Source organism: Vombatus ursinus, unplaced genomic scaffold (genome assembly GCF_900497805.2).
Source record: "Vombatus ursinus unplaced genomic scaffold, bare-nosed wombat genome assembly UNPS02014814.1, whole genome shotgun sequence".
Taxonomy (NCBI): Eukaryota; Metazoa; Chordata; class Mammalia; order Diprotodontia; family Vombatidae; genus Vombatus; species Vombatus ursinus.
Window position 1 is genome coordinate 10,567,375 of NW_020954592.1, and position 24,737 is coordinate 10,592,111.

General features: G+C 38.3%; 1 protein-coding gene across 2 annotated transcripts in view; it reads left to right on the forward strand.

Moving 5' to 3' along the window:
• Nucleotides 1–269: 269 nt before the first annotated feature.
• The window catches only part of BMX (BMX non-receptor tyrosine kinase), a 77,483-nt gene continuing 53,015 nt past the window's right edge, over nucleotides 270–24,737 (forward strand). The window contains exons 1-4 of one of the 2 annotated variants that reach the window (XM_027835364.1): nucleotides 270–363; nucleotides 9,566–9,712; nucleotides 11,581–11,685; nucleotides 19,046–19,127. In XM_027835364.1, coding sequence (XP_027691165.1) covers nucleotides 331–363; nucleotides 9,566–9,712; nucleotides 11,581–11,685; nucleotides 19,046–19,127 — 367 coding nt within the window. In that variant the 5' untranslated portion in view covers nucleotides 270–330. Of the gene's footprint in view, nucleotides 364–7,561; nucleotides 7,614–9,565; nucleotides 9,713–11,580; nucleotides 11,686–19,045; nucleotides 19,128–24,737 lie in introns of those variants that run through there. The other variant, XM_027835365.1, reaches the window with a different exon arrangement.

Below are 24,737 nucleotides of genomic sequence, written 5' to 3' on the forward strand. Positions count from 1 at the left end.
AACAAAGGCAGGGCTGTTGAGCTTTATTCGCAGGCTTTCTACACCCTCCCCAAACAGTCCTGTTACCTCTCTAAATTGGAATCTTTATAAAATGTCCTTTTACCTCTATTTTCGTTGAGTTCAATCAGATCAGCAGGCATTGGCCAAGTGTTGAGTGTGGTTTCCTGAGGATTGTGTAAAGTCCTGCAGAACAATATTCTCTCGGGGCGACTGAGTAATGTGGTCATTTCAGGCCTCCCAGTCAAAGAAACATAAGGAAGCCAGCTGGGGCACGACAAAGGTGATCACTGCTTGTTTTCTTTCAACAATTATCAGATTATTCTGATTGGAATGGATCCTAATAAAATGGAGCAGTCAGAAATGGTATGTAGCACAGCCTGGTGGCAAAGAACTCTCCTTTACACAGGAACTTAGTAGGGTTCAAATTCTCACTCAAGAGAGAGGTCAGCTGATGTTTGTACTGGCTTAAAGAAGGAGTCTAGCAACAGCTATGTTTGGAATTTGTATTCTCTTTTTCTGTTTTGTTCTGCTGGTTGTTTTTGTTTGTTTGTTTGTTTATCTTCCTCCGACATATACCTCCTAACAGCTTCTGAAGGAGAGATTTTTTCATTAACTGTCTCCTTATTTTCATAGTGTTTTTCTTAGATTGTTAACTTCTACAAATTGGTGGGTGTTTGTTTTTTTAACGCTGACTTTCTGTACATGTGTTGTTTGTTATTTGATTTGTTTAGGGTTTTTTTTTGTTTTGTTTTGTTTTTTTCTTTTTTACATTTGTTTGGTTTTGGTGGGGAGGGGAAAAGAAAAGAAGATACTGGTTATGGGAGAGAACCAGCCACATGGCACGGTACAGAGGAAAGAAGCATTGACTCTGAAATCAGAAAAACTGGTTTTGAGTCATTCCTTGGAATTCCTTTCCCTGACAGGCTTCTGTTTAAAATGCAGATATTCCTGGGAAGTACAAGGAATTAAAGCATGGGTTCTTCATATTTTTGTGTGTGTCATAGACTCCTTTGACAGACTGGTGAAGTCTATGAACCCCTTCTCAGAATATTTTTTAGTAGCATAAAATAAAACAAATAGGACTAAAAAAGAAATTAATTACATTGAAATCAGTTAGCAAAAGATATATATTTTTTAAAACAAGGTCGCAGACCCCGGGTTAAGAACCTTTGAAATTAAAGGCATTCATCCTGAGGTGTTAAGTAGATCACCATCTTCTGCTTTTTTCCTCAACAAAGAAAACCCAAAGTAAGACCCATTGATGTTTGGGGAGTAAGAAAAGGGAGCAGGAGAGGACAGTGCTTTGAAAAGAAGGAAAAGTCTTAAAAAGAGGAAGTAAAGGTGCAGAAAAGGAACTTCAAGTACATCCCAATTTTGCCCAGGTCTACTCTGATTATAGTATGAAAGGGACTGAATTTGCCTTTTATATAAGAAAACAGATCTCCAAAGTAGTTGGCTCTCTAATAATAATAGCTAGCATTTATATAGTTCTTTAAGGTTTGCAAAGCCTGATTTTCTCCTCATAACAACCCTTGAGGGTCATTTCCATTTTACAATTGAGGAAACTGAGGCAAACGGAAGTTAAGTGACCTGTCCAGGGTCACACAGCTATTATGGATCTGAGGTTAAATTTGACCTCAGGGCTTCCTGACTCCAAGTCTAGCCCTCTTACCCATTTTACCACCTAGCTGCCTCAATAAGTTGATAAGCAGAGAGTTAACCTGGGGCCAGTTGTATCAAGGTAACAAGAGGCTAGGCTAAAAAGTTAAGATTGCTGTCAATATTGTATTTTCCTACTTCCAGTGCCTCTGTGATCTCATCTATGTGGGTACTTCCCACATATGTGGGTACTTCCCACATCGGAGTCCATCCACATCTGTTCCTCCTGTCCCATACTTGCACTTGGTCTCCTTGGATTCTGCATGATATATTCTGCCACCAAGCTGGAAAACTTGCTGTGTCTAATGTTTCCTGGGTACCAGTTCAGTACTAGGTCTGCCCATCTATTGTCCTTTCTCACTGCTACATGACTTTTCCAATTTTATATTTCACAATGATCCTTGGACCATTTCTTGTGGATAGGTTATTACATGAAATCAGTCTTTGACTACGTGTGGCCCCCTGAACCCTTCCCCCAACAGTCTGCATTCTCCTCTGTATCACATGCACTGAAGCGGGGAGGAGTGAGGGAAAGGAAGTACCACATGATTCAATTCTGGCACCAGTGTGTTGTCCATCTGCAGCACATTGCATACACCCTTACATATCTGCATCTTTAGTAGAGTGTAGACATTATGTCATTATCATGCTAAGGACAATTGTCGGTTTTCTCTCTAGTACCTGATAACACTCAATAATAGGATGCAGGTAGGGAGGAAAAACATTAAGAATGTTTTTGACAGCTTCTTTGTAAAAACAATAATAGTGTTTATTTATAGAGCGCTTTAAGGGATGCAAAGCCCTTTACAATTATTTTCTTACTTGAACAACAACCCTGAGAGGTAGGTGCTATTTTTAATCCCTATTTACAAAAGAGGAATCTGAAGCACAGAGGTTAAGTGACTTGCCTAAGATCACTCAGCTAGTAAGTATCTGAGCTTGGATTTGAATTCAGATCTTCTTTCTTGACAATGTATTGTCTGAAATGTACAGTCTGAAAGACAAGTATAATTTAGTGAAAAAAAGCTCTGAATTTGAGACAATCAAGGCTTTGCTCCAGGGTGTTGAATTTAAAGGGCCCTGACAGTGCTTTCACCCTCAGAAGCTGGAAAAACTGAAGTTAGCATCTAGTTACCAAGAATAATTAGTTAAAAATAGGAAACTACCACGTGGTCTGCTTCCTCCCATGAATCTCAACCACTGTCCACCCTGGCTCAGACCCTCCCTGCTTTCCCTATCCTGCTTCCAGTGGGATCCCACAGTATCCTCCTTGTTTTCCTCAGTTATAAGTTGAGGGGGTTTGAATAATGATACCATCCCATTCAACATCCTGTTTTTGAATCGATTTTTTCGGTTAATTTTGTTTTAGGTGGCACAGTGGATAAAGCACTAGGTGTGGAATCAGGAAGACCTGACTTCAAATTTGCCCTCAGACACGTTAGTTAATTGCGTGACCCAGGGCAAGTCATTTCACCTCTATTTGCCTCAGTTTCCTCAACTGTAAAATGGGAATAATAATAGCACCTACCTCCCAGGGTTGTTTGTGAGGATCAAATGAGATAATAATTGTGAAGTGCTTAGCACAGTATGTGGCACACGGTAAGCACTCATTTTCTTCTCTTTCCTTCCCCTTGTTTTCTTTGCATTTTCTATTTCATTTTTGTTCAATCTTTTAGTAGTAAGATGGTAACAAGAAATGGCCCTTGGCAAAATTCTGAAGGAGGTAGCTGTTGTGCCCTGTACTTCCTATTTCAGTGTTCTTTGCCCCACTTGTAGCATCTCCTGCCTTTACTGATTACCATAATGACCAGTGCCCACATGGCCCTTTTGTTCTTTTTACCTTTTCTCTATTAAAACCTGTCAGCTAGCAGTCTCATTTTAAATGTGTAAATTACAGTTAATAGTTTAAAGAGTCCCTCCTCTTAGGAATAAATGGATTTTAATAGTTGAACAATCACAGAATTTTCAGCCCAGGGGAGCTGCTAGGAGGAATCCTTTTTGGTCTTAGGATTATTCTGCAATGGGCTATCCCTAGACATGAACTACCTATAACTTTGTTTTTTCTTTCTTTCTTGGATATGCTCTGCTTTAAGAGTAGAATTGTTCTTTGCTCTGTGTGTGTGATGCAATTGGGGTTAAATGACTTGCTCAGACTCACATAGCTAGTGAGTGTTGTATGTCTGAGGCTGGATTTGAACTCAGGTCCTCCTGACTCCAGGGCCGGTGCTCTATCCGCTGTGCCACCTAGCTGCCCCTTGTTATTTGTTTTTAAAGTCAATCCTGGAGCCATGTGTGATACTGTCTTTAGGAGTCCAGATGTAGGTGAGAAGGTCTTTGGGGAGTAATTCTGGTAGGAAGAGAAGGAGAAGGGGAATAAGCATTTATAAAGCACCTATTATGTGCTAGGTACAGTGAAAAGCACTTTTAGAATTATTATCTCATTTCATCCTCACAACAACCCTGAGAGGTAAGTGCTATTATTATTTCCATTTCACAGATGAGGAAATTGAGGCAGACAGAGGCTAAATGACTTATTCGGGTCACAGCCCACTAGTAAGCATCTGAGGGTGGATTTGAACTCAGGTCTTCCTGACTTGAGGCACAGAGATCTATCCAGTGAGCCACCTAGCTGGGAAAAACCCCCTTGGGCAGTCTATGATAAATCCAACATGTATTAAATTGCCCTTTAGGTGGGTTGCATTACAGAAATGCTTTAGTGTGTTTAACTAATAGAATATATCCTCTTCAAATATTCCACTGCCTCTGTTAGATTGTCCCATCCTGCAGAGCTGGATTTGCTTATGCACTGACATGTTCCCTAATTCAGCCATTAGCAAGATATCTTTGCATTATATGTCATGTGACTATATTTCCTCCAACCCTTCAGAGAAAGTACAAATCATCTATGTAGCAAGCTCTCTCTCTCTATTTGCCTCCCAAGCCCTTAAGTGTCTTGTGTTTCATAGACCTTTGGAAATAAATAGCCCTGGATATTTGTAGGCAAATTTGATATGTCTGTCATACAGAGGTGGTGATGTGGAGGGCCAACTAATTTTCCTATTGCCATTTTGGAAGGCAATTCATAGGTCATCGATCTGAGTTTCTGATTGTAGTTTGAGATAGAAAATCCTCCAGGTTGGATTTCAGGAGATTAGAAGGGAGATTGTCAGTCATTCAACAAGCATTTATGGAGCAAACAACAGGTGAGGAGTGTGTCTCTCTACGTCTATGGTTTGAGGGTAGTAGGAAGAGGGAACTTGGAAATCACTATCTTATCAACTGGTTCATGTTGCCATCACTTCCGATAGAAAATTAGAATCCACTAAAATGTACGAACCTTTCACTCCATAGATTCCATTGCTAGGTACATACCTTAAGGGGTCCATGATAAGAAGAAAGTACCCATAAACACTAAAACCATTCCCCAATTGGTGGGCATCACTGTAATTTCCAGTTCTTTGCCAATACAAAGAGAGCTGCTATAAATATTTTAGAACATATAGGATTTTTTTTTCCTTTTTCCTTAATCATCTTTGGAAATAGACCTAGTAGTGATATTACTGGCTCAAAGGGTATATAGACAGCTTAATAACTCTTTGGGCATAATTCTAGGTTGCTCTCCAAAATGGTTAGATCAGTTCACAGTTCCACCAAAAAGAGAACATTGTATAACATAACAGTAATATTGTTTTAAGAGCAACTAAGTCATTTTGACTATTATGAATACCCCAATTAACTACAAAGGATATATGAAGGAAGATGCTATTTCCGAGAAAGAATTGATAAATAGAAGTATGTATAGAATTGTTATATATGTGGGGGGGGAGGGTATGTATGTGGGTGTGGGTATGTATTTGTGTCTAAAGGTAGCCATCTTTAGGGCAGGGGGAGATAGAGGGAAGAAAAAAAGGGAGGAAGAAATTTATATAACTTTACTATATATTTAAATGGAATAGCAAGTAGTACATAATAGATTTACAATTTCATGTGCAATCTTTTTTTATTCTACTATGTTGTGGAAATGCTTATTTTATTTCATAATTTAAAAATACAGCAATTTTATGTTTTATAGTAGCAATTTTATTTTATACCAGCAAAGAAAAAACTAGATGCTCATCACTTGGGAATGGCTAAACGAATGGTGGGTGGTACATGAATGCTGCTATAAGAAATGGCAGACATGATGGATAGTGGGAAGCATGGAAAGACTTACGTGAACTGATGCAAAGTATCAGTCAGAGTCAAGAAAACACTAAACACAATCATTACAACAATTGAAATGGAAAGAACAATTACAAATGAAGGTTGCAAAATTACAAAGAGTAAGCCAAAACCCAAAGAAGAGATAAAAGAAAAGACCTCCTCTGACTCCTTTGCAGCTGTGCCCTTCAATTGGGGTAAGAACATTGAACAAGTTGTCTTTTTTTTTGATGTATTGTCAGTTTTGCTGACTTTTTCTCTTAAGAAGTTATTTGTGATAAAGCACGGATTCCTAACTGGGTTCCACATATCCCTTCAGGGGTCCATGGATAGATTTCAGAGGGCTCATGACTTTAGATGGGAAAAATTGCATCTTTATTTCTCACTCATTTCTAACTGGAATATAGCATTTCCTTCAATTATTTAAAAACATTATTCTGAGAAGGAATGTATTGGCTTCACCAGATTGTCAATGGAATCCACGACACATGAATAGAAGGTTAAGAACCCCTGTAATAAGAGATTGCTCTCTGGAGTTTGGCAGGGGAAAGACATAGGGGGAAATTCATAAAACAAAAGGTATTTATTAGTAAGAAAATTTTTTAAAAAGGAGGTGATGTAGTATCTAAGGAATGGAGAGTGGGGAGAAGATGGGTTCAAAAGAGTATAAAAACAATAATAAATTCAAAAAAAATAAACTCCAGTGGCTCCCTGTTACCTCTAGAATACATACTCTTCTGTTTGTCATTTAAAACCCTTCCTAACCTGGCTCCAGTCTACCTTTCTAGATGTTATTTTTTCCCCACATGGTCTATGATCTCATCAAACTGGTCTTCTTGTTGTTCCTGACACACAACAAGCCATCTCCCATCTCTGCACCTTTGCCTACAATTCATTCCTTCTTCCCTTCTGTCTCCTATTTTCTGGATTCCTTCAAAACTCCTGAAGTGCCTCCTGGAACATGAAGCCTTTGCAAAGCCGCCAGCTGCTGGTCCCTTGCTTTCCTTCCCTAGCCAAACTAATTCGTATTAATTTCATATAAACTTATGCATATACATACCGTTTCCTCGATAGACTATAAGCTCCTTGAGGGTAGGCACTGTTTTATTTTTGTCCTTATAGTCCCCGTACCTGGCCCAATGACTAGCACATGATACGTAGTTCAACGGTTGTTGAGTAATTGAATTATTACGAGTTGTTGACCATGAGCAACTCTCTCTGAGCCTTGGTTTCCTAATCTGTAAAAGGGAGTTAATAATATCTATATTTATAGTAATATTATTTTACAGTATTTTGTGAAATTCAACCATGATGATATATACAAAGTGCTTTGTCAATTCTAAAGCATCGTGTAAAATGTCAACTATTTTTATTATTAATCCAGTGGGAGAATCAGAACTGTGCATACATATTCTTGAACTTTGAATTTCTTAGTCCTCCTCTACTGTAGCCTAGCCCTAGTCACTACTTAACTCTGTTTATGCCAGTAATACGTAAGCCCTCCATATCTGGGACCTAGCCCAGGACCCATTTTTCCCCCTCCTGCTCTTAGCCCTGGGTAGAACAATGCTCCCACTTCCTGATTTGGGTGATAAGCAAAATGCAAATACGTTCTTTCTAATCCATTTTCCTGGCCCACTCAGTAGGAAGAGGAATGACAGGTTATTGGGCAGGACTCCTTCTTTAAAGCTTGCAAATTAAGGCAACGGACATAGCCTCACACTTTCTTCCTCATAAGAATAACCATGAGCAAGGTAAGAGCTTCCACATCTTCAAGGGTCTAGAAGGGTCTTTATCATTACTTAGAGGTGCCAAAGGAATGCTACTCCTAGATAGTTAAGACAAAGGAAAAAATCAGATAGTTTGAGCCTGTCATTCATTGCTTGCTACTTCTCTTTATTTATACTGAAAATTCAGTGTCAGAATTTTTCAAGTTCTCATGTGTCCTGAAGCAGTCTTGATTGATGAGATAGTTTGAATTATTTAACTTCCCAGCTGTAAAATTTGGTCAAGCAAGAGAATATGAAAATTTCCTTTAAAGAACACTTGAAAAATTAATGTTTTATACTCCAGATCCAGGATTCTTAACCTAGTGTCTGTAATTTTGATTTATTTATTTTTAAAAAATATTTTGATAAGTGCATTTCAATGTAATTGGTTTCCTTTGAAATCTTGTATATTTTATTTTGTGCTTTTAAAGCCACTGTTCTGTAGTAGGGCCCATAGACTTCACCAGACTGCTAGAGGGGATCATGGCACAGAAAGTTCGATCTAGGTTAAAATGTGTCTGAGTGTTGGGGCCCCAGTTTGTAAAAACAAGGAATTTTCTTGAGTTATGACAACTTCTTTATTAATCCTTTGCTTTTATATGACATTTTGTACTTCTCACAGTTCTTTCCCACAAATTATCTAATTTGGTGCTAGTTTGTTCTTTAAATTGGATGTATACATGCTTAATGCTTTTAATTCTTTCAAAGGAATCTGGAAATAATGTAAAAAGAAACTAACATAAAAAAAGTTTATTTATGTAAGTGAAAATGAGATCATGTCTGCAAAACAATGGCATTGTGGTATTTTTGGTCAAAATATTCAGATAAATGGTGGTAGATTAAATCATTGATACAGTTTCAATTGACTGGATAATTCAGGTTAAATTATTGATCTGGTACCATATTGCTGGCAAAGTCTTATTATTTAATAATAAGGATTAATAATTAGAGCTCCCCCCAAAAGGAATAGGCTGCCTCAGGAGTTAGTGGTTTCTCCCTCCTTAGAAGCCTTCAATTATAAGCTGAATTTACCATTTATCTATTATAGGAAAATGGGGGGGTTCCTTTGAAAGTTTGGGTTGGACTAGCTGGTGGTTTAATATCTATCAATATATTTGTATGAATTAAAAAGCAAATACAGAAATTGTTTGATGTTTCTCTACCTAATACAGAGAATATTTGTCTACCTGGAAATTATTCAACACTGTGGAGGAGGTACTTATATAGGTATTATATTATAGACATATATTTTATATATCTATAATATATGTGTGCATGTATGTGCTTTTGTTGTTGTTGTTGAATTGTTTCAGTCATGTCTGACTCTTTAGGACCCCATTTGGGGTCTTCTTGGCAAAGATACTGGAGTGGTTTGCCATTTCCTTCTCCAGCTCATTTTACAGATGAGGAAACTGAAGCAAACAGCGTTAAATGACTTGCCCAGTGTCACACAGCTAGTAAGTGTCTGAGACTGAATTTGAACTCAGTTTTTCCTGACTCTAGGGCAGGTACTCTATACACTGTGCCACCTAGCTACCCTTGTATGTTTGTATACATATGTAAGTGTAGATATGTATATGTATGCATATATCTATATCTATCTACATATAATATATATTTATATAAAGAGAGACTGAGAGAGAGAAAGAGAGAGAGAGAGAAAGAGAGAGAGAGAGAATAAGCATTGATCTGCATTGATTGAGGAATTTACTTCACTGGGAGCTCTCTATGAAATCAAAGGCCTAGATCACAAAGAATAACACATAAAAAACCAGAAACTATACTAAATATTAACATATTTTAATATTTAAATGGTTCTCATAAAAGCTCCTTTGAATGAGAAACATGTATAGGGAGAAAAAAACACTATGAAGTTTAAAGTAGAACATGGCGAGATTTTAATAAATGCTATTTTAAATGATTTCATATTTCTTCAGGATGATGAGATGGACAAAAAAACCATCTTAGAAGAACTTCTCCTAAAGAAGTCGCAACAAAAGAAGAAAATGTCACCCAATAATTACAAAGAAAGACTTTTTGTCCTGACAAAAACAAACCTCTCCTACTATGATTATGATAAAATGGTAAGCCTATATTTTTTTGTTTTTTTTTAATGATTTCACGTTATTTTTGCTAAGCTGAAGTATCATCCTTGAGTATGATTGTCAAACTTCTTAATCTACACAGCAAAGATGATCTCAAATTTCTTTATTATATTACTTTTTTCAGGATCAAAATTAATTTAAGTTAATTTTAAAATAATACAGTGGAAAGAATTTTGGCTCAAGAGTCAGAGGAACTGGGTTTAAATCACATCTCTGGCACCTCTGAGATGTTGGGAAAGACATATAACCTCTCTGGTACTCAGTTTTTCCAACTGTTGGACCATATTGACTCTGAGACCTCTTATAGTGCTGGATCTATGATTATCTGGTCTTAAAATTCTGTTTAATTTCTCCTTAACAGAACTATAGTTAATCAGAACATTGGCAATTCTTTCATAATTTTAAAATGATAAAACCACAAAGATATAACAATGTCAAAATGAGAAGACTGGAATTCTGATATTTGTGGCATTAACTCTCAACTCTTGTGGGTAGATTAATACTGGGTTCAAATTTTCTAAATGTATTGATTGTTGTTTAGTTACTTTGTTGGAAACTTCTCTGTCAACTATTATCACCAACTTAATTGATTAGCCACTTCACTGATGACTTAATTGATGTTGACATCTCATCATATATTTTTACTGCTTTTCTTGTGTCAGGGAAGACTTTTGAAACCCTCTTGAAACTAGTCCTAGAAGAAAACGCTCATTTAATTGAATTGAATTGATTCAAGGAACTCTTAAAAGTGGGCAGTTCTGCAGGGGTGGGGAGGTTCAAAAGGCTCAATTCCCAGCATAGAGCGGATGCAAAGGGAAGAGGAAAAGGGAAACTGAACAATTTCCCAGCTTCTTGTGAGCCCCTTCACTGTGTATTATTTTATTTAAATGCAATTCCCAGAATGTCACACACACACACACACACACACACACACACACACACATTCAAGTACAAGTCCATAATATATTCTAAAGCCAAATATAATGCATATTTGAATGATATACCCCTTAGTTCTTCTCTATTACTGTCCATAATAGCATGAAATATAACTTTTTTCAAAATCATTTTTCCTATTGTTGTAAATTACACTGTTTTTGTAAAAAGGGTTGTTAAACAATTCAATATCAGCTTCATCAAGTCAGTTCAATCATAGATGCCAACAGCCATCCATTTACTTGTACACTTGTAGGTTTTAAGCACATTTTGTTAGGGCCTCCTTTCAAAAAGAAGCACAGAAAAAAATCTATTATAAATTTGTTACGTAGTTTTACTCACTTGTATTTGTCCTTTCTATATGAAACATGTGCCCCAAACTAGAATATCTTTTAGATTGGGAAGAATTTTTTGACCTATTAAGAGGGGGATCTGTTTAATTAGCAAAAAATAGTCATAATAGTAATAGTAACCACCACCAACATCATCATCCTCACATTTTCATCATCTCCAAACTGGGTTGAATGAAAACCTTTTGGAATACAGAGTTCCAGTGGATGACCTAAAAATCATGTGGAAACAGGATAAGGTCCATATCATTCCTGTCATCCTGTCCATCATTGGAGTTGCCCCAAAGTTGCTTTCGGTCGGTCTACAGAAGAACAGTTTATGTCTCAGTAGTTTTATTCAATTTTTTAAAAAAATAGTTACTTTGTACAATAGTTCACAGATCACTAAATATAAAAATATATTGGAAGACTAGTGATTTGTCCTAGGAATACTTTTGCTTGACATTGAAAAAGTTGAGAAGAATAAGGTGATAATGATAATTTAAAAAGAAACTTGGTTTTTAATTCTTTGCACATAATGGTAAATCATACCAAGGTATTGTATATTTTTGTTTTGGGATTTAGAAAAGAGGCAGCAAGAAAGGATCGATCGATATTAAGAAAATTCGATGTGTTGAAAGAGTGAATCTTGAGGAACAAACCCCCGTGGAGAGGCAATATCCATTTCAGGTAATGTCAGGTCAATCATGAAATCTAATGGAGAGATCATTAATCTCTCTCTACTCTTCTAAAGTAAAGTTTTCTGGAATAAGGAATGGCTCAGCAAGATGCTTATCGAGGATTATGTTCAAATTTGGGCGGTCTGAGAAGGTGTTTTCCTGGCTGGGAGTAGGGAGGAAGAATAAGAACCCTAGGGGGTTCCCTGTGCTTTTCTACTTAACCAGTGATGAAAAAATAGGAATGGCAAGAGCCAACCACTCATAGAAGTCCTTTCTTGAAACCCAATATTTGCACAAGTTTGCCTGCTTTGTGGAGGCTCTCAGTCTCCGCGTCCACTCCCACATGCAGTCCAGTCTGAAATAACAGGAGTCTTGTGCAGGGAGGCCCGGAGAGCTTGAGCCAGCTTGAATCAACTCATGAGAGCTGATTGTTATTTATGACTTAGAAATCATCAAACACTGCAAATCAGGGCTTGATTTTTTTGTTTTATTGATTGTCTAGATTTAAGAAAGTAATGAAGAAAATGTTAATAATTCAGACTGAACTTAAAAGTATGTTGTGGGTACATTTTTCTTCCTCCAGAGAGCTGGTTATTAAATATTTATCGACATAGCCCTGAGGGAAGCAAACTTAAAACAGTGAGGTAAACAAAATCACTTGGAGAGTCATCTACGGGGAATTATCTTTTAATCCTATAACCCTAGGATTCCTCACCTCTTGGGCATCATGGATCCTTTTGGCAGTCTGGTGAAACCTATGGGCCCTTTCTTAGTATAATGTTTAATTACCCTCATGCATAATTGAAAGAAATGCTAAATTTCAGTAGGAGGTTAGCAAAAATAATGATGTGATCCCCGTCCCCCAAGTTGATACACTCCCTGAAATCTATCCATGGACCTCTTGGGGGTCTGTGAACTCTGGGTTCTGCTATAACCTATGGGAGCAGTGTTGTGGCTGTAATTCAGTTGGAAAAACATGTATTCAATACTTGCTAAGGCCAGGGTATGGTGCTAGGAGAAGTATATGTAATAAGTGCAAAGTGCAATGAGATGTTTAAAATGAGAGAAATTGCTTTAGCAGAGGAAGGGAGAAGAAAAATATGTAAGGGAAATCAGGGTTGACTACATCTAGAGGAGGACCAGTCTTTTTTCCTATGATATCCTAAGTTGTCAAGCTAGCAGGGAATGTAGATTATCTAGATCAAATGCTTGTTTTAGAAACAAAGAAACTGAGACCCGGAAAAATGAAAATGTGAAACTTTTCAAAGTTCACTTTGATAGTGGGATGTTTCTGTGATGTCATCAATGTGGGTATTTGTTTCAACTGTGAAGACATGAACTTATCCACACCTTTTGGTCTTTGGCTGTTCTTGTCCATGCTATCTAATAAATCCTTCACAGGGAGTTCCTTCCTCCACCCTCGGCCCCTCCACCATCATGGTGGGCTTCGTCAAGATATCCAAGATATTGCGTGGATACCACATGGGCTATCTGTCAACTAATTCTTTTTCTTTTTGGCTTTTTGGCTTTTTGGCTTTTTGGCAAGGCAATCGGGGTTAAGTGATTTGCCCAGGGTCACACAGCTAGTAAGTGTTAAATGTCTGGGGTCGGATTTGAACTCTGGTCCTCCTTACTCCAAGGCCAGAGCTCTATCCACTGTGCCACCTAGTTGCCCCCTTTGTCAACTAAATCTTGCTCATGCTGCTTGATTAGCCCATTTCCTTTTTCCAATTACATCTTTTTCTCATATTGTTATTGCTGCTTCTCCTGCACCATTCTTTGTTGATGATGAATTGCAAAAAAAAAAAAAAAAGTTTAAACTTTGAAACCTACTCCAACCCACCATATTTTTCTATCAGGATAACCTGAAACATTAATCTTCAGAGCCTGTGGCATTACATTACTTGAAGTCATATGACATTATTTGAATACTATCAATGTTAATAAGGGCTTTTATTTCAGAGAAAGGTTTGTGTTAATAAGAACACTACTCAGTTTCCCAAACTCAATCCAGTCTGTTCTCCTCCTATTCACTTCTGGATCCAGTGCATTGCTTGTGCATTGTCTCTCCAAGATGCATAATCAATCCAACCGTGGATTATAGTCTGGACAACATGCATTCTTAATCCACTTGGTTTTCCATGTGTGGATTATTGGACTAAATTCTTTTGAGCAATTATTGATTTCATTTACCTCTTTCCATTCTGCCACATAACTTCTTTTGTTACATTGTAAATGAATATTTTACTATTTTAATATATACACAGGAGACAACTTCAAGGTAGCATTTTACTCTACTGAATCCAGTACTTTTTATTTTAGTCTACAAATAATAAGCACAATAGGATATTGTACTCTATTCCTTTTAGTTAATTGTGCAAATGTAAAGATGTGTTCTCTATATTATCTGTGCTTTCTTCTCATACATTCAATCAAGCATATCCTCAATGTGTAAATTATCCTCAAAAAGATTTTGAAGAGGTGGGAAAATAGCAGTATACTCTAATCATTATTGATAATTCCTGGATTGTCTTTTTGGTATTAATAAGCTTTGTGAATTTTCCCAAGCATTTGATATTCTTCTTGCTTTAAGATTTTTTTTGTGCCTCAATTTACCTTTATTTCTTATGGAACAGTGACCAAGATGAGAGGTCTGAGTTTTCACAAACAAGATCAGTTTTTACAGACACCAAGCTTGAGATGACTGAAATGTTATCAAATACTGCAGATCCTCTTAGAAGTATCTTGTCCTCTGAGTGTTCTGAGACTAGATGTGTTTCCGCAGAAAGCAAGTCTGTAGTAACCTGAATGTTCTCAGAGAGAGGGTCTTCTGATTCAAGTATCTTGTCTTCTGAATGTTCTAAGAATAGATGTGTTTCCACAGAGAACAAGTATCTGGAATGTTCTCAGAGGCATTGTCTCCAGCCATAAATATCTTGTCCTCTGAGTGTTATATAGTTGTGCTGATTGTTTTCCCCTCCCCTTTACTGGAGGTGAGAGGTTTTCCAAATGCTTTGATCAGTTGTGCAGACTTTTTTTTCCTCTCTCACACACCCCCTTGTATGTGCACACAAGATCCTCAGATCAGTCAAGCAAGAGAAGGGCAGAAAAGGAGAAGAGGAGTGGGAAGGGGGGAAAGGAAGAGAAAGGTGAGGTGGGAAAGAGCAAGGGAAAGAAAAGGGGTCAGGGGCAGGCAGACCTGAAGCTTCCCACAGCCCTGGTTCTGACTCTGAGGACCTGGGAACTCCCCCTTTCTCCTCCTCTTACAGAGGTAGGGAGGACTGCTTTAAGATTTCATAAGAATTGGCTCATTTACGGCTTCTTCATTTTATGGAATGATTTTACTTATAATCTCCTACCATCCTCCTCTATTTGCAAATGAGATCACAGTCTGAACCAGTGTTGTCTTTGGCTGCCTGTTTGCTGACCAAAAAGGTTTCTAGGCTCTTTTGGTCTTCCTATTGTGGTGAGTGATTTGCATCAGTCCAACTTCCTTAGGAAATGGTGACCTTCCTAGAAGAAGGATTGCTGAAATATCTACCACCCTTTTTGCCATATTGAAGTCAGAGCCTGAAAAAAAGCCTGAAGCAATTGTGAAAGCTTTTCATTAGAAGCTTGAACTAAAGATGAGAGATGAGAGTATAAGGAACCATTTTGTGAATGGGACCTATTTATAGGCCATATGGTACATATGGTAATGACAGGTCTAAATTACAAGTGTTCCCGGGGTATTTGTTTTGTTATCTATGCTATAGTGGAAGAGGTGGGTGTAGGTATAAATAAAAGACCTCATAAGATTGATGGCAGAGTAGTTAAATCAAAGAGGACTGTTTCTAGAGGGCATTCTCAAGGACCAGGTGCCCATTTAACTGTGAGGTCTCTGTGAGTGTCGTTAAGGAAGTTCCTGAGCAACACAACCTAAGAGACTACTTTGAATGATGTGGAAAGACTGAAGTGATGAAAAACATGACTTACCCAGGCAGTGACAAGAAGACAATCTGCTTCTGTGATTTTCCATGACCATGATTTTGTACATATGATAATCATTCAAACATATCATACCGTGGATGACCACTAACGTGAGGTGAGGAAAATTTTATCTAAACAAGAAATGACTAGTGCTTCCTTTAGTCAATGAGATTAAAGGTGTTCTGGGTACTTTGATGGTAGCCATGGAGGCAGCTTTGGTAGAAATGGTAAGTAGATGAAAACTTTATGGTGGTTTTGGTGGCAGTCATGGTGGTGGGGGATATGGAAGATGTGAAGAAGGTTGTAATAGACTTGGCAATAAAAGGACCAGCTTTCCTAAAGAGGAGGTGGAAACTACAATGATTTTGGCAACTACAACAATTGTCCTTCAAACTTTGGTCTTGAACTCTAGCCTTATGGTGGGGGGCCAATGTTTTGCTAAACTGCATAACTAAGGTAGCTATGGTGGTTCCAGTGATAGAAGTACTTATACTAATGGGAAAAGGTTTTAATTACTATTAGGAAAAAATGATTATCAGGAGAGAAGAGATAGAAATGCAATAGAGAAGCAACAGGTTGCAAAAGATTGTTAACTCAGCCATGCACAATGGTGTCAGGGTCTTACTTTTACAAAATGACAGGTTTTAAACAATACTTTCCATGTATGGGGAAAAACACACCAGAAATATATTAGTGATGCTGTTTAACAGCTTATTTTAGTTTCTTTTTTTAATGGAAAGCATAAAGCATTTGAACACAGGATTTTATGTAGATATTTCTGTATCTACCTTGTTGATTGCTAAGTGTAATAGTCTGATCATAGCATTGAATAAATACGTCTTTAAAAATAGGAAATGCTAATAGGCTGAGGGAATGTCTGTTCCTTTTTTCCTATACGTATATGGTCACTATAATCCATTTCCCATATTTTAGAATTAATAGTTTATTTACATAGGTCAGCTTGGAATGACCTCAATTGCATTCTATATCTTATCATTTTATTCTTTTTTTCTAATTGGCATCTTTTTTTGCTCTAATAAATCTGTAGTTTGACTATACACAGACAGAAATGAGACTGGTTTATGCCCATTCAGATACTCATTTTTTATAATTTTATTTGTCTACCTCCTCCAAAATGATGCTTATATGAGACACCATTGTGGTTGTAAGTCAAAAAATCTTTAACTTTATTAAAAGAGGCTTAGTTTTCAGGAATAGGGAAGGGATAGTCCCTCTGTACTCTGCCCTCAACAGACATTATCTGGAATATTGTGTTTAGTTCTAGGGGCTGTGGTTTAAGGAGGACATTGATAAGGTGGAATGTCCACAAGACAGCTAGATTGGTGAATGGCCTTGAGTCCATGCCCTATCAAGATCAATTAAGGGAACTCAATACATTTAGCCTGAAGAGAAAAGATTCAGAGGTTACATGATAGCTGGCTTCAAATACTTGAAGGGCTATCACCTAGAAGAGGGATTAGACACATTCTGTTTGGCAGTAAGTAGGTACAGTAGCAAGAGATGAAAGGTTCAAAGAGATCAGTTATGGCTTTCCAAAAGTGGAATGGACTGACTGGAGAAGTCGTGGGCTTCTCTTCCTTGGAGGTGTTCACTCAGAGACTATATGACCACTCGTTGGATAAGGTAGAGTGAGGATATTTTTTAGTGTATGGGTTGCACTAGAATGGTTTCTAAGGTCCTTTTCAACCCTCAAATTCTGAGATCCTGTAATTTTTGTATTTCTTTTTTGGAGCAGCCTCTAACTTTGCATTGAATAGAAGAGGTCACAAAGAGTCAGACATGACTGAAATCACTGAACAGTAACAATGAAATATTAAAACATTTTCACTTCACTGGGAGGGACTTAAAGTCTTTGTAGATTTCTCTACCACCTTGTTTTTCACAAAAGATGTTAGCACATAAGCTCAACTATCTTCACAGTCACATTCTTACAAATCTTACATGATAGGAGATCATCGTCCAGTATTTCATGAAATGATGTTTCTTCTTGCTTTTGAATGTGTAGAAAATCCCAGACCTGCCAATTCCTGAATTTTATTCTTCATGGAAAACTTTACAACCCTTCTCCCATTGCGCTCCAGCTTCCTTTTGGTTTCATTTATAGTGAGAACACAAAAGACTAATGTGACTCAGTTCCTTTACAGGGGCTCAACGTGTGGTCCATAAACTTGTTTTTTAAAAAAAATATTTTAATAGCTATATTTCAGTATAATTGGTTTCCTTTCTTATCCTGTGTATTTTATTTTATGTAGTTAAAAATATTTTTCTGAGAAGGGGTTCATGGGCTTCACCACACTTGTCAAAGGGGTTCTGACACACACAAAAAAGATTAAATAGCCTAAAATATGTGATTCTTAGCACCCTCTGACCACTTTTTCTCTACTGGGCCATCACTGTCACTATATTTGCAGGAAAGGGACTGAGAGGACTCAGGACCATTTTGTGTTTTTCTTGGTTCTGTAGGCTACAGTGCCAAAATAATTAATCACCAATTAATCACCTGCCTACCAGAGATGAGAGGCTCTTTAATTAGAAAGGTGGATTCTTAAAAAATAGATACTGTTTCTGGGACCGTACTCAGAGCTTTCTCAATCAATCAACCATCAATCAATGAGCATTTGGTAATAGCCTAAAATATTCCAGGCACAATGCTAGGCACTGAGGATTCAAAGATGAAAACAAACAAATAAATAAATAACCCCTGCCCTCAAGAAGTTTACATTCTACTCCAAAAATGATAGAATCAGCTAGACCTTTTGCTTCACTGACATAGCCTTAGAGAACTCATATTCATCTTCACAGCATAATGAGACATTGGAATAGAACTCTGTGGAGGTGCCTAGGCCATAGGGCTAGTAAGATCTAGTAAGATCCAAATCCTCAGACTCCAATTTCAGTGTTCCTATTTTCAATACCATATTTATGTTTGTTTATTTTTTATATATCACTCAACATTATCAGTAACATAGCTTGCATCTGTTATCATATTACCTTTTTAAAATAAAAACTTGAGGGTGCAGTGGATAGAGCATCGGTCCTGGAGTCAGGAGGACCTGAGGTCAAATCCAACCTCAGACAAGACACTTGACACTTAATAGCTGTGTGACCCTGGGCAAGTCACTTAACTCCCACTGACTCACCCAAAAAAATAAACAAATAAATAAATAAATAATAAAAACTTGAAAAGGTTTGGAATTTCCTTTTTATGAATTAAAAAAAGTTTCTAGATTTTTTGGTAAGCCTCCTTCAAAGCTAGTATGTGTTTTATAATATCTAGCTTTCTCAGAGAAATCTCATAGCTAACAAATACACGGATCCCCAAAGGGTAAAATACAGTATCAGCATATTTGTCAGTACCAGCTTTCTCTCTCTCTTTTCAGATTGTTTATAAAGATGGCCTTCTTTACGTCTATGCATCAAATGAAGAGAGCCGAAACCAGTGGCTAAAAGCCCTTCAGAAAGGTACCATTACATTTACCTTCTATGAATCAGGGTTGCAAAAGCAAGATATGGCATTCATGGAATTGATCCTAATTTTGCTCATTTCCCTCACAATGTGTGTCACTCTCAGCCTCACTTTGCATTTTCACTGGAATAGAAGGAAGGTTTAGCTGACTAGATGCCTTTTTTTCCCCCTCACTGCTCAGAAGAGTAAGGCTAGTTACACTATACCCACATGCCTATCTTTCTTTCAGAACCCAAAGCAAAGTCCAGGCAGGGAACTGTGCCAAGCCATACAGCAAACCATATGGCCCAGTCCCTGGGCCTCATACCTTTGTCTCTCTCCGTTGCTTTGTTTATACTATTTCATTTGATCCTCACAACTCCCACGAGGTGGGTGCTATTATTCTCCCTATTTTAAAGATGAGAGAAATGAAGGTGAGAAAATAAATGCCTTGCCAAAGGCACACAGCTAATAAGTGTCTGAGGCAGAACTGGAAGGAAAAAAAAGGTGGCAATTAGCGGAGAGATGGACAGAGCGCATTCCAGGCATGAAGGACAGTGTTCACAAAGGCACAGAGATAGGAGAGGCTAGGAAAACCACAAACGATTTAGTTGGGCTGGATCACAACAAGCAGAAAGGTGAGGGCCATAACATTTGCCTGGGAAGGTAGACTGGAGAAGTGATATAGAGATCCTTGAATGCCAAAGAAATGGAATCAACTACAAATTCATAATCAATGGGGAGCCTTTAAGCTTTTTGAGCCAGAAAGTAAGGTCCTCAGGCCTGTGCTTTAGGAAAATGATCTTGGCCGGGATTGAAGAATTAGATTAGAGAGGGCTGAGACTGGGAGCAGGAAGACCAGTTAAGAGACTAAAACAATACCAGGCAAGAAGCGATAAGACCCCAACTAAGGGAGTATGGAGGATGGGGAGTGTAGGAAGAGGGAGTAGAAAGGAAAGGATGGATTCTAGAGATAAGACAAATGCCTCGTCCAAGCTCTGTAAGACAAACCTCCTTTTTTCCCAGACCTAGGCAGCTAGGGCCTGGAGAGGAATCTTGTTATGCTGCTTCAGATACATCACTTCATAATGCAGTGGAAAGAGCACTGAATCTGTAGTCAGATAGACCTGGGTTCAAATCCTGATTTTGCTACTTATGATCTGTGTGATCTTTGGCAAATTACTTAACCTCTTCTGGTCTTTGGCTGGAGATCATGTCACTCCTCTACTCCATAAACTCCAGTGACTTCTTATTACCTCCAGGATCAAATATAAATTCTTCTGTTTAACTCTTTTTAAAAAAAATGTGCATATGGAATGCTTCACAAATGTGCATGCCATCCTTTCAAAAGGGCCATGTTAATATTCTCTGCAGTGTTTTTTGTTTTGTTTTGTTTTGTTTTTTTTGGCTCGGCAATGGGGCTAAGTGACTTGCCCAGGGTGACACAGTGTTATGTGTCTGAGACTGGATTTGAACTCAGGTCCTCCTGACTCCAGGGCCGGTGCTCTGTCCACTGTGCCACCTAGCCGCCCCCAGCAGTGTTACAATTTTAGTATGAGTACTGGCAAAGCAAGCTCTCTGTTTTGCTTTTAAAATTCTTCATATAATGGTCTCTTTCTTTCTTTCCAAAGATTCAGCTGGATACTCTAAGATCCAGCATCACTGGTCTTCCTGAGGCTGCTCACATCCATTCTACTTCCCGACCCTCTGTCTTTTCACTGGCTGTCCCCCATGCCCACCCCATCTCTCTCTTTGTCTCTTTCTCTGTCTTTCTCTCTGTCTGTCTCTATCTCTGTCTCTGTCTCTCTGTCTCTCTCTCCCTCTTTCTCCCTCTTCTTCCCCCACTCTCTCTTTCTCTCTCTCCCCCTGTCTCTTTCTCTGTCTCTCTCTCTCTCCCTGTCTGTGTCTCTCTGTTTCTCTCTGCCTCTGTTCCTCTCTGTCTCTCGCTGTCTCACTCTTTCTGTCTCCTCCCCTCTTTTTCTCTCCCTCTCTCTGTCTCTCCCTCTCTCTGTGTCTCTCTTCTCTCTCTGTCTCTCTCTGTCTCTATTCCCTCTCTGTCTCTCTCTCTTCCCCTCTCTGTCTCTCTTTCTCTGTCCTTTCTCTCTCCCTCTCTCTGTCTCTGTCTCTGTCAATCTCTTTCTTCTCTCTCTCTTTCCTCTTCCTAGGTTCCCTGACTTCTTTCAAGGCTCAGCCCGAATCCTTCTTCTACAGAAGGTCTTTCCTAGTCCCACCATTTACTGGTACCTTCCTTCTGAGATCATCTTCCATTTACACTGTGTATATCTTGTATATACATAGTTATTTGTATATTGTCTCCCCTCTTAGAATGTGAGCTCCCAGAGGGCAAATAAATGTTTTTGGCTTTTGTTGTGTCCTCAGCCCTTAGCACAGTGCTTGGGACCTAGTAAACACTTAATAAGTGCTTATTGACTGAATGACTGTCTGACCACTAAAATGACATGGTTGGGCCAGATTTTTAGACTGTTGGAATTGAGAGAGAGCTTAGAGATCATATATTCCAAAAGTTCTTAACCTAGTGTCCATGAACTCATTAAAAATTTTGTGATTATTTAATATGATTAATTTTCTTTCTTATTCAATTATTTTTTAATGCATTCAAAAACATTATTCTGAGAAGGGTTCCATAGCTTTTACCAAACTGCCAGAGGGGTCCATGAGACAAAAAGGGTTAAAAACCCCTGGTCTAGTCCATTTTACAGATCTGGAAACTGAGGCTAAGAGGAGTTAAACAACCACTTGAGACTACAGTGAACAGGTTGGAACTCAGATTTCTCCAAGCCAATCATACTACATGAGTAATGTGACTATCCTAAGACCTTTGCTTTAAATCTATCCCCAAATGGGAGGAAACAAGGTGTCATATGGCCTTACGGCCACAGTGGATACCTAGCAGGTTGTTCACCAACATTTATGGATGACATCATGAAGGGCTCTACATCAAGGGCTGCCCACACAATTGTTGTTCTTCATCCTTCATTTTCGAAGAGGACTGATAACATCACGGGTGATGTCTTGACTTGTGAGTGAATTGGATTCAAGTGAGGCAGAGTTGTGCAAAGTCATCAGCCTCACTCTCTCTTCCAGAGTCACCCAGAGTTCAGTGGCAGGACAAAAGTCAAGACTACTAGCGATGGCTTGAGATGCAATGAATGATCTTGGTATCTTTGATGACAGATAGATAGATAGGCAGATAGATGTGATATAGGATGACCTCTAAGGTCTCTTCCAACTCTAAATCTATAATCTTATGAGTACTAAGGGGCCTACAAAATGTCCTCCTCAGTAGGGCAGGGGCCAGGGCTTTGCCAGCAGTAGAGCTGATTATATTCTACATCTGGTAAAACATGAGTTCCTGGAGAGCAGGAATTCTTTGGTTCTGGTATCTATATCCTAACTCCCAGTACAGTATTTCTCACATAGTAGGTGTTTAATAAATGTTAAATTGAGTTGAATTGCTGCATTACTACAGTATTTCTCACATAGTATGCATTTAATAAATGTTAAATTGAATTGAATTGCTGCATTACCACTTGGGGGCAGCTTCTGGTCACACCCAAACATTCCTCAGTTAGATTTTTCCAGTACAGCATAATCAGATAGCATGGATAAGGCAGTTAACCTAGTGCAGAACAGTTCTTTCATCTGGGAAATGACAGAAGGAGAGAGGAAGAAGAGAGAGGGAAACTACTCTTCCAGCCCCATTTAATATCATAACAGGAATCCAATAAACAAGATCGGGCCTGCATTTAGATGGAATAGGTGATCACTTAGTGTGATTTAGGGGACTCAAGGAAGGCTCCTTTACTCAGAAATATCTTTTCTACCTAGAGGTTCTAGTACCAGAAGTTTTATAATTAGAGATGAACTATTTTGAATTAAACCTGTCTTTGCCCCTTGACCTCTTTTGAAGTGAGAACACTATTGAAAGTGGTAAGCTATTAAGTCATTCACACTATAGTGAAAAGAAGTTACTCACCACTCTTTCCACCAGGACAGTAGGTAAGGAACAGGGTTCCTATAAGGGAAAGAATGCAAAAAAGGATAAAAAATATCACAGAAAGCACTAATTCAGTCAGCCAGTTAATATGCACTTCTTAAGCACCTGTTAGGAGCCAAACACTATGCTAAGCTCTGGAGAGGTAGAGGATTTGTGATAGAATTAGTTTACTATGTAATTTTGATTACATCCACAGCATTAGGATCAGATTTCTCTGTCACTTTCCTCTAGGACTGGCATGGGGCATTTGTATACCGTAGGTATGGTGTGAGCACTGTTCTTCCTCTACCTCAGTGAAAATGTGAACATAATTTTACACCTTTAAAGAATAGTTTATTACCATTTAGAGGCACAAGAAAATATTGGTGAAAAATTGGTAAAAAATTTTGGAGAGAGGGAAGTCTGGACCTGTTGATACCTATTCTGCAATGTATAGTATTAAAGGGTTGCTTAGGGGGACACACTAAATAGATAAGTGACTGGGCCAGGGTCACCCAACCACTCTGAGTCAGAGGCAGCACTTGTAACTTAGTCTTCCTGACTCTTAGCCCAGCTCTGTAGTCACTAAAATTCTCCATGTAATTGTTGTTGTTCAGTTGTGTCTGACTTTTTGGAGTTTTCTTGGCAAAGATACTGAAGTGGTTTGCCATTTCCTTCTCCAGCTCATTTTACAGATGAGGAAATTAAGGCAAATGGGGTTAAGTGACTTGTCCAGGGTCATACAGCTAGTAAGTATTAGGGGCTGAATTTGATTTCAAGTCTTCCTGACTCCAGACCTGGGGCGCTCTATCCACTGTGCCACCTAGCTGGCCCTCTCTGTACTTATTGTTGTTGCTTATCTTTCATTCTTGAAGAGAATCACCATTCAGAAGGTGATGTTATGACTTGCAAGTGAATTGGATTTAAGTGAGGAAGGGCTGTGCAATGTCCAATTCACTAAATTCAATGTACTTATATGTACTTATGTCATAAATAAAAATGTAAATAGAGAGTAGAAATTCTTTTTTTTAATTTATTTTTTATTTTTAACAAGTGTTTTTAAAACTTGGGGTTACAAATTTTTTCCCTTCCTCTCTCCTCACCCACCCACCCTCATTGAAAAGGCAAGCATCTCAACACAGGTTATAGATGTGTAGTCATGCAAAACACTTCCACAGTAGTCCTGTTGTGAAAAACTAAGTATATTTCCCTTCATCCTATCCTACCCCCCCATTTATTCTATTCTCTCTTTTGACCCCATCCCTCCTCAGAAGTGTTTGCTTTTGATTATCCCCTCCCTCAATCTGCCCTCCCGTCTATCAATCCCCTGATCTCTTGTCCCCTTCCCCCCTTCTTTTCCTGTAGAGTAAGATAGATTTCCATACCCCATTGTATATGTTATTCCTTCCTTAAGCCAAATACTATGAGAGTAAGATTCACTCATTCCCTCTCACCTTCCCCCATTTCCCCTCCACTGTAAAAGCCTTTTCTTGTCTGTTTCATGTGAGATATTTTACCCCATTCTGTTTCTCCCTTTCTCCTTCTTCCAGTATAATCTTCTCCTACCCGTTAATTTTATTTTCCAGATATCCCCCCTTCATCTTCAACTCACCCTGTGTCCTCTATCTAT